This window comes from Ascaphus truei, chromosome 8 (genome assembly GCF_040206685.1).
Source record: "Ascaphus truei isolate aAscTru1 chromosome 8, aAscTru1.hap1, whole genome shotgun sequence".
NCBI classification, from domain to species: Eukaryota; Metazoa; Chordata; class Amphibia; order Anura; family Ascaphidae; genus Ascaphus; species Ascaphus truei.
The window spans coordinates 7,199,779-7,210,307 of NC_134490.1; the positions used below are offsets into that span (position 1 = coordinate 7,199,779).

Here is a 10,529-nt window from a genome sequence, read left to right on the forward strand (position 1 = left end):
GGGGGGCGTCAAAGGGAGGGAGGGGGGGGGCGCCTCAAAGGCATGGATTCCTCCCCCTGCATTTCCTGCAGTGGACAGGAGGGGGGGGGCAGTGGACAGGAGGGGGGGGGCAGTGGACAGGAGGGGGGGGGCAGTGGACAGGAGGGGGGGGGCAGTGGACAGGAGGGGGGGGGCAGTGGACAGGAGGGGGGGGGCAGTGGACAGGAGGGGGGGGCAGTGGACAGGAGGGGGGGGCAGTGGACAGGAGGGGGGGGCAGTGGACAGGAGGGAGGGGGCAGTGGACAGGAGGGGGGGGGGCAGTGGACAGGAGGGGGGGGGGCAGTGGACAGGAGGGGGGGGGGCAGTGGACAGGAGGGGGGGGGGCAGTGGACAGGAGGGGGGGGGGCAGTGGACAGGAGGGGGGGGGGCAGTGGACAGGAGGGGGGGGGGCAGTGGACAGGAGGGGGGGGGCAGTGGACAGGAGGGGGGGGGGGCAGTGGACAGGAGGGGGGGGGCAGTGGACAGAGGGGGGGGGCAGTGGACAGGAGGGGGGGGGGGCAGTGGACAGGAGGGGGGGGGGCAGTGGACAGGAGGGGGGGGGGGGCAGTGGACAGGGGGGGGGGCAGTGGACAGGAGGGGGGGGGGCAGTGGACAGGAGGGGGGGGGCAGTGGACAGGAGGGGGGGGGGGCAGTGGACAGGAGGGGGGGGGGCAGTGGACAGGAGGGGGGGGGGCAGTGGACAGGAGGGGGGGGGGCAGTGGACAGGAGGGGGGGGGGCAGTGGACAGGAGGGGGGGGGCAGTGGACAGGAGGGGGGGGGGGCAGTGGACAGGAGGGGGGGGGCAGTGGACAGAGGGGGGGGGCAGTGGACAGGAGGGGGGGGGCCGTGGACAGGAGGGGGGGGGGCAGTGGACAGAGGGGGGGGGCAGTGGACAGGAGGGGGGGGGCAGTGGACAGGAGGGGGGGGGGCAGTGGACAGGAGGGGGGGGGGCAGTGGACAGGAGGGGGGGGGGCAGTGGACAGGAGGGGGGGGCAGTGGACAGGAGGGGGGGGGGCAGTGGACAGGAGGGGGGGGGGCAGTGGACAGGAGGGGGGGCAGTGGACAGGAGGGGGGGGGCAGTGGACAGGAGGGGGGGGGCAGTGGACAGGAGGGGGGGCAGTGGACAGGAGGGGGGACAGGAGGGGGGACGCAGTGGACAGGAGGGGGGGGCAGTGGACAGGAGGGGGGGGCAGTGGATAGGAGGGGGGGGCAGTGGACAGTGACACACACACACACACACACACACACACACACCTCAGTTGATGCGCCCTTTCTCAGTTCCGTTTGGCGCCGGAGGTGGGGAGCGACACCTACCTGTACTTCCGGGCGCCGCCACCGTCTGACTTGGCGCCGCGAGGGAGGAAGGGGGTCCGCCATCTTACGCGCCGCGTGGCAGCTGCGGGAAGCGAGGTGATTTGGAGCGGGGAGGGGGGAGAGGTGATTTGGAGCGGGGAGAGGTGATTTGGAGCGGGGAGAGGTGATTTGGAGCGGTGAGGGGGGAGAGGTGATGCCGCTGGGGAGGGGGAAGAGGTGATGCCGCTGGGGAGGGGGAAGAGGTGATGCCGCTGGGGAGGGGGAAGAGGTGATGCCGCTGGGGAGGGGGAAGAGGTGATGCCGCTGGGGAGGGGGAAGAGGTGATGCCGCTGGGGAGGGGGAAGAGGTGATGTCGCTGGGGAGGGGGAAGAGGTGATGCCGCTGGGGAGGGGGAAGAGGTGATTTGGAGCGGTGAGGGGGGAGAGGTGATGCCGCTGGGGAGGGGGAAGAGGTGATGCCGCTGGGGAGGGGGAAGAGGTGATGCCGCTGGGGAGGGGGAAGAGGTGATGCCGCTGGGGAGGGGGAAGAGGTGATGCCGCTGGGGAGGGGGAAGAGGTGATGCCGCTGGGGAGGGGGAAGAGATGATGCCGCTGGGGAGGGGGAAGAGGTGATTTGGAGAGGGGAGAGGTGTGTGTGTGTGTGTGTGTGTGTGTGTGTGTGTGTGTGTGTGTGTGTGTGTGTGTGTGTGTGTGTGTGTGTGTTTTATTTATTTTTTTGGACCTTTGGCCCGTCACTCCGCCTCAGGCCAATGAGAGGTGTGGGGGGCGGGCCAAGGGGGTGGTGTGAGTGTGTGAGGCCAATGAGAGGTGTGCGGGGGCGGGCGGGCCAAGGGACCAATGAGATTGCCGCTAGGGACACCGGACATCCAGCAGGCAGGCATGCATGCATGCAGGCAGGCAGGCAAACATACAGTGCTTTCACTAATATAGTATAAGATATATATATTTTTTTTTTATTTATTTTTTATACACACGTGTCTCTTCAAGTGTTTGACGGTTGTTAATAATAATAACTTTGCTTTAATCCCAATGGGACTCAAAGTGCGGCACAATTATGTGGGAATGTTACAGACACAATCCCTGCAAAGAGGATTTTACAAGCTATGGTTTTGGTACCTGAGGCACAGGGTGATAAAGTGACTTGCCCAAGATCACAAGGAGCCGACACCGGGATTTGAACCAGGTTCCCCTGCTTCACACTCAGTGGCATTGCTTTCGGTGCCTCTAGTCACTGAGCCTCTTCTTGAGTTGAGGGATGCCCCTATCTCTCTCCTCCTCCTCCTCCCTTCCCCATTTCAGGATCTGGAACTTCTGGGTGAATCGAATGAGCGATGGCGACCGATAGTATCACAAACACCCGAACAGAGAATGTCACTTTTAAACCCAAGCCGCGAATATCTGCGGCTGCGAAGAAACGCCACATTCGTGGCGAATTAGAATGTCGGCAAAAACTGTGCCCATCTGTAGTTACATTGTGAAAACATTCTATCACAAAAAGGGTGTACAATGAGATTGAAACATTGCCCTCTAGTGGTGGCCTTTAGATCTGGGACTTGCAGTGGAAAGGACTGCCATATTTTTTATTGAAAAAATGGCCTGCTCTGTACACATAATGTAATTATTATTGTTACACGTGCGCCATTTAATTCCTTCCTAACACCTACAATTGTTCACAACCATTTCCCAAAAGTCAAATTGACAAAAGTGGAGTACAATAGGAAAAACGACCTTGATAGACATATACTAAGAGACTCGTGTTCAAAATGTTAGAACAGCCCCTGTAGTCTGCACAGCTTATGCTTTTGTGAGAGGCTTCTTCCATTTTTCTTGTATGTTAAATTCTTTCTTTTATTTTAAATTTTAAAAAAAAGATGCACTTTTATCATTTTGCGACAATGATTTACAGGAAGTAACAATTGCAAGGCAATGGATGTTCATAATTAAGAATAAGAAATGCTTGTATATTCTTCATAGCCTGGGGTATAATAAAACAAATTGGAAAGTAGTCTTTGACAAACACATCATGAACCGAATGTGTAATTCCCTAGCCAGGTATTTAACACAGCTTTACTCTTTCCAGGTGTTGAAGTATACAGTCTGATCTTTGTGACTTGGTACCTCGTCATTTGGTCACTGTCAGGAATTTAAACCCGGACTGATAAGCCATATGGGGGTCTTTATACCTCTTTATAAAGCAGTGTAACATATTCTGTCTGTGGCTGCATCATACTGTATATAAGAAGCTTAGTAATGCAAATTTTTGTTGTACATTCGAAGAAGATGATTAGCGCAGGAGGATTACGTAACCTCAGACCTACGGGGGGGGGGGGGTTTGCAGGAAAGATTGATCAGAATGACAGAAGATCCAGAATGTTATTATTTTATCAGAATGCATGTTTCACATTACTGACACTCCCCAAATTACAAAGAGGTGGGAAATAGGTTTAATTTACCTTGATACAGGGGTGACCTAACCCCAGTCCTCAAGAACACCCCCACCCCCCAACAGGTCTGATTTTGAGGATAGCCTAGCTTCAGCACAGGTGGCTCAATCAGTGGCTCAGTCTTCTACTGAGTCACTGGTTAAGCCAACTGTGCTATCCTATAAACCTGACCTGTTGGGGTCTTGAGGACTGGAGATGAGAACCACTGTCAGGACTAAAATTCCCTTTACAGGAAAATGCCTTCATTTGTATGTGGCGAGTAGTTTTGATGTGAAGCGCCTCCTTTGTCTTTTATTTTCCAATCTCATTTCGGCAGTTCAGTCTCCACATACTACAAAGTCCATCTCCTCCTCGTGTCCATTTTCAATGGTCTTGTTTTTAAGTTCCCCTAGGAAATGTGTTACATACTTCTGCTCCATCTCAGCTGTGGCAACGATTTGCTGACATTTCGCGTCGGAGAAATAAGCGGTTGAAACGCCGCTGATGGCAAAGGGAGTGGCTGAAAAATATAAAACAGAGACAGTTAAAACTGCAGGCCAAGCAATATCCTACATGTGTGTTTTTTTAATAAATCAGTTCAGTACTTTGAGAAAATAGTTGTAGCATTTTTTCCCTTAAAAATAACTCTGAATTATATTTGTAATATATTACAATGTAACAAGCATTTTTGTTTCTATAGTAACCATTTACAAAGTCACATTCCCTTCCTCTACTGAAACAGGCTCTGGCACACCCCTTTTTGAGCCCTGCCCTCTCTCTAGCAGTTTACCAATTGTATCTAGTGACTGCCTGGTCACATGACCTTCCCCACAGACCGTTGCACCTTTTGGTCCTCTTTTGCTGCACTGACAGCCATTTAGTGAACACCAAGCCGGATCTTCACTGATCAATCACAGGAGAACGAATCAATCAGCAACTTAGCTAATTACTTATCATTGTGTGGATTGTATTGATGCCCATACTAAAGGAGGGGGGGGGGGGGGACCAGCAGCTTGGACTGTTGCTTTTATACGTTTATACAACTGTGTTTTATTACCTTTGGAGGCCGGAAGCACATTGGCAGTGAGTGACTTAGGTTGTCTGATCACATGCAAGGGAGGAATAGTGAAACAAAATGAAGAGAGCAAAGACGCTTTACAATATATTGAAGGCTCCTCTGGCAGTAGCAAAATGTCACATTGTTTCAGCCAGTCGACATGCTACTGAATAAGGAATGGTTGAAGTGTGATTGGTTGAGAGTTCTCAGCAGAACCATCCTGCAAATGTAGGTACATAGCAGCAACAGAGTATCAGGAGAATGCACTGCATAAGAGACGGGGTTAGCTGCTCTGTACTGCTCATATCCCTGCATCCCATGAGATCATCTATTCTGCTGGGTTCTAAGTTCATGGCTATACAATGGGGACTAGCACATTTGGGTTCTTTACCCCATGCTTTACAGCTTTGTTTTGTACAGGGGTGGGCCAAAATGGTTAAGTTGTGTTCCATAATCATACATTACATTTATTGCTGGGTACATCACATAAAATACACATTAGAAGCCGAGCTGAGTTCTTATTCGTCACTTTTATTTGCATGATCATCATCAGGACCCAAACTCACCTATGCATTCCGCTAACCGGCGCCCACCAACGTATTGAGTCGTCCAAGAAAACCCAGTGTGTTTCCCGCATTCTTCATAGACCCTGCTTCTTCTCAGGAACGCAAAGTCATAGCCCTTAAAAGAAGCACAACATCCATGTGGCTGTTATTCTGTTTAGTGGCCATACAGTATAGCAAGAGACACAGAACCTACTCTGGGCAAAGGAGCATCTCAGAAGGTCTGGATAGTGCTGGGGGTCGCCACAAAGGAAGAAAAGCCCAATATTTCAGTGGGGAAAAGCACTGCTTTTTTTTAAAGATCTTCCTCCTACATGTAAAATATCCCACTGTATTACAGTATAACAAAACTCAACAAATGTAAAGTTTAGGCACATAAATGTGTTATAGACACTGGATGTGGAGCTTTGAGGTGTTCCAAATTTGGAAGAAATCAGTAAACATGAATGCACATTGGTTTGCAGTAAAGTACATACCTGATTGCACATTAGTTTGCAGTAAAGTACATACCTGATTGCACATTGGTTTGCAGTAAAGTACATACCTGATTGCACATTGGTTTGCAGTAAAGTACATACCTGATTGCACATTGGTTTGCAGTAAAGTACATACCTGATTGCACATTGGTTTGCAGTAATGTACATACCTCATTGCACATTGGTTTGCAGTAAAGTACATACCTCATTGCACATTGGTTTGCAGTAAAGTACATACCTGATTGCACATTGGTTTGCAGTAAAGTACATACCTCATTGCATATTGGTTTGCAGTAAAGTACATACCTGATTGCACATTGGTTTGCTGTAAAGTACATACCTCATTGCACATTGGTTTGCAGTAAAGTACATACCTCATTGCACATTGGTTTGCAGTAATGTACATACCTGATTGCACATTGGTTATCAGTAAAGTACATACATGATTGCTCCTTGGTTTGCAGTAATGTACATACCTGATTGCTCCTTGGTTTGCAGTAAAGTACATACCTGATTGCACATTGGTTTGCAGTAAAGTACATACCTGATTGCACATTGGTTTGCAGTAAAGTACATACCTGATTGCACATTGGTTTGCAGTAATGTACATACCTCATTGCACATTGGTTTGCAGTAAAGTACATACCTCATTGCACATTGGTTTGCAGTAAAGTACATACCTGATTGCACATTGGTTTGCAGTAAAGTACATACCTGATTGCACATTGGTTTGCAGTAATGTACATACCTCATTGCACATTGGTTTGCAGTAAAGTACATACCTCATTGCACATTGGTTTGCAGTAAAGTACATACCTGATTGCACATTGGTTTGCAGTAAAGTACATACCTCATTGCATATTGGTTTGCAGTAAAGTACATACCTGATTACACATTGGTTTGCTGTAAAGTACATACCTCATTGCACATTGGTTTGCAGTAATGTACATACCTGATTGCACATTGGTTATCAGTAAAGTACATACATGATTGCTCCTTGGTTTGCAGTAAAGTACATACCTGATTGCACATTGGTTTGCAGTAAAGTACATACCTGATTGCACATTGGTTTGCAGTAAAGTACATACCTGATTGCACATTCGTTTGCAGTAAAGTACATACCTCATTGCACATTGGTTTGCAGTAAAGTACATACCTCATTGCACATTGGTTTGCAGTAAAGTACATACCTGATTGCACATTGGTTTGCAGTAATGTACATACCTGATTGCACATTGGTTTGCAGTAAAGTACATACCTGATTGCACATTGGTTTGCAGTAAAGTACATACCTAATTGCACATTGGTTTGCAGTAAAGTACATACCTCATTGCACATTGGTTTGCAGTAATGTACATACCTGATTGCACATTGGTTTGCAGTAATGTACATACCTGATTGCACATTGGTTTGCAGTAAAGTACATACCTGATTGCACATTGGTTTGCAGTAATGTACATACCTGATTGCACATTGGTTTGCAGTAAAGTACATACCTGATTGCACATTGGTTTGCAGTAATGTACATACCTCATTGCACATTGGTTTGCAGTAAAGTACATACCTGATTGCACATTGGTTTGCAGTAAAGTACATACCTGATTGCACATTGGTTTGCAGTAATGTACATACCTGATTGCACATTGGTTTGCAGTAATGTACATACCTGATTGCACATTGGTTTGCAGTAAAGTACATACCTGATTACACATTGGTTTGCAGTAATGTACATACCTCATTGCACATTGGTTTGCAGTAAAGTACATACCTGATTGCACATTGGTTTGCAGTAATGTACATACCTGATTGCACATTGGTTTGCAGTATTGGACACCACCTAGATGTACACACACCAAACCTCCATTGCTGGGCACCAGAGGCAGGGTGCAATTACTCAGAGACATTGTCTTTATAAAAGCTGAAAAAGAAAAGAACAATATTTCAGACACAAACCAACGCTGACTAGTGAGGTTAATCTCCCTAAGCAATCAGCTTGTACCTTTGTTCTGAAAATCTTTCAACATGTCGAGTGCTTCTTGGACTGACCGGATCAGTGAATTCATTTGTGTTCTGTTCAGTTTGCTGATTTCATCACGCTTGTCTGAAAACGACTGAAATAAAAAGGCATAAGCCCATATTTACTAAGCAGTGTTATTCAATAAGACACCTTCGGGTGCTGGAAAACAATTCAACATAATGGGCCATAAAGTGTCTTCCAGCTCGGGAGAGTATTCTGCGGAATAGCACAGTGTAGAGAATATGGACCATACTGTACAGTTGTGACACAGAAGGATATGTCAGTCCCACTAGCAGTGGCGGTAACAAAGGCGTGCAGAAGACCCGTGCCTCTCTAATAGCAAGATCACATTATCTTGCTCTCGTTTTCCCCCTTCCCCGTCGGTATTGCCCCCGTGTCATTCAACTTATTTGCTTATCTCTCACTGAGAATATTTCACCTTTATTTGCAGGTTCAGAAGTTCTTCGAGGTTCCAATGGGCAAGTCCTTCACCGGCTGTGACGTCTGAAATAAAAAAACTTTCTCTAGGGTAGCTCACTGTTCTGATGACTAATCCATTCACATCTAAGATCCATATCAGGTCATTATTGAAGCAGATTCGCACAATGGGCTGTTACAATGTTACCATCACAACTATAACGTTCAGGAGCCATTATCAAGGGTCACCGATTACAGACAAGTCAAACAAAGTGAGTGGACACATTGCCATGTTACAGTATATAAACAACCAATTAGTCTGGGATCAGTTGAGCACAGTTCTCTGGTATGCACTGTATTTAGGGTCCTATGTTTGCAGGTACAGTAAGGGACCTTTGGCTGGATACAGTAGATATGAGCAAATATCTATATTTGACTAGTTTCTATTTTTCTCATTTCTATTGTTCACTAATAGCCCAGTTGAGTCAATGGTGTACTCCCAAGCTTCTCTTTTCCTATATTATATTATATTATATTATATTATATTATAGTGAGCAAGTGTTTATATTTTCAAGTAAATCTAAATATTCACTTTCTAATGAGCAGATCAATTCTGGATTTCACCACTAGGTGGCCTTACCGATCCCAAATATAGAGAATTACAGGAGAAGCTGGGGTATATACTAGAAGAGACACTGTATGCTCACTGTTAGACTTTAATGTTTTCCAGGGGGTAGATCAGGGGTGCCCAGCTCAAGTCCTTAAGCCCTGCTCTGCCCCCCCCCCCCCCCCAACAGGTCCGGTTTTCAGGATATCCCAGATTCAGCACAGGTGGCTCAATCAGAGGTTCACTCTAGGATTCTTCATCCCACTAGTGTCTAATGTATGGAACACTTCAATATAATATTGTTGCATACATTTAAATCAAGTTTCTTTGCCAATCAGCCAGTCCAAAGCTATCAGGAACATTGCCAAAGACAGGGAGATGGGAAGATATAAAGCTAAAATAGTGCATAGCATTAACATACAGATACAGTATGTGAGATAAGTAACCTCGTCTAACTCCTGCAAAATAAAAAAACAGGTTACAGGATTCACCCCATATATACAACCAAGGTATAATCCAGAATGTGTGACCTTACATGCTTCCACAGTATAATGTATCTTACAATAAATTACTCCTCATCAAAATAAACTGGTCACATAGGCAGACTGATACACTTACCTGAGACAGGCGTGACAGCTCCGATACAGAGACAGAGAATAGCACAAAGTAGACTGACATTGTTCGGCATGTTTGCTGTACCAAATAACAGCACCTGAAAAACACAGCTGCAATAGGATACTGTATGTGATCTGTCCTATTTATACTGGCTTGTGTATTCGTTACCCAGATAGCAAATGGCTGGTTTCAAACATTGCTCAACCTTTGAATAACCTCTGAATAATAGAACTTCCAGTAAAACCACTTGCAAAAATGCTGCCTGGAAGTCAGATCTCCAAGCTGCAAAATTAGACCAAAAATGTGTACCAACAATAAACTGCTATGGAGTTAACAGGTTCTGTTTAGCTCGTTTTAATCAAGTTGGATACATTTTACCAGTAGTGTAGTGATAGATAGATAGATAGATAGATAGATAGATAGATAGATAGATAGATAGATAGATAGATAGATAGATAGATAGATAGATAGATAGATAGATAGATAGATGTTTTAGAAGAGCAAAAGATTCAAGCAAAGAAAACTTAATTTATCGTATTCCAGCCTCATTCCTAATAATCTACCAATCACTATATGGAGTCTCCCTATTGATCCCTAGAAATTCAGTTCCTTTGGGTTTCGCCTCAGTAATACAGCAGCGGCAGCTTTTATTCGAGTAAAAGCCGCCGGCTGCATGCGTCTGGGAAGCGGGTAGCCGCGGCGCGTGGCGGCGCACTGTGACGTCACAGTAACATGCGCGCCCGGCTTCCCCGTCTTCCCCGGCTTCCGCAGGCTTCCCCGACACCCCTGGAGATCAAATTAAGGTAAGCGGGGGTGCGGGGAAGCAGAGGGGCAGAGCAGGAGCCGGGTACGGGGTCGGGAAGGGAGGAAAATTGCGCGCGAAGTGGAGGGGGGGTGCGTGGGGGAAACGCGGCGGCGCGCGGTTGTTACTGGCGGCAGCTGGGGTAGATCCCGGCTTGCCGGCGGCATTCAGTGCAATAAAAGATGTCGCTACTGTATCCCAGCATTTGACACAAGTTTCAT

General features: G+C 47.4%; 1 protein-coding gene across 1 annotated transcript; it reads right to left on the reverse strand.

Moving 5' to 3' along the window:
• Positions 1-3,695: 3,695 nt before the first annotated feature.
• LOC142501092 (uncharacterized) lies at positions 3,696-9,665 on the reverse strand. Its single transcript, XM_075610434.1, has 6 exons — positions 9,510-9,665; positions 8,307-8,371; positions 7,850-7,961; positions 7,653-7,768; positions 5,378-5,492; positions 3,696-4,274 (listed from the first exon to the last, which is right to left on the reverse strand). Exons 1-6 carry the CDS (start codon positions 9,577-9,579, stop codon positions 4,093-4,095), a joined length of 660 nt encoding a protein of 219 aa, XP_075466549.1. The 5' UTR covers positions 9,580-9,665; the 3' UTR covers positions 3,696-4,092.
• Positions 9,666-10,529: the final 864 nt, after the last annotated feature.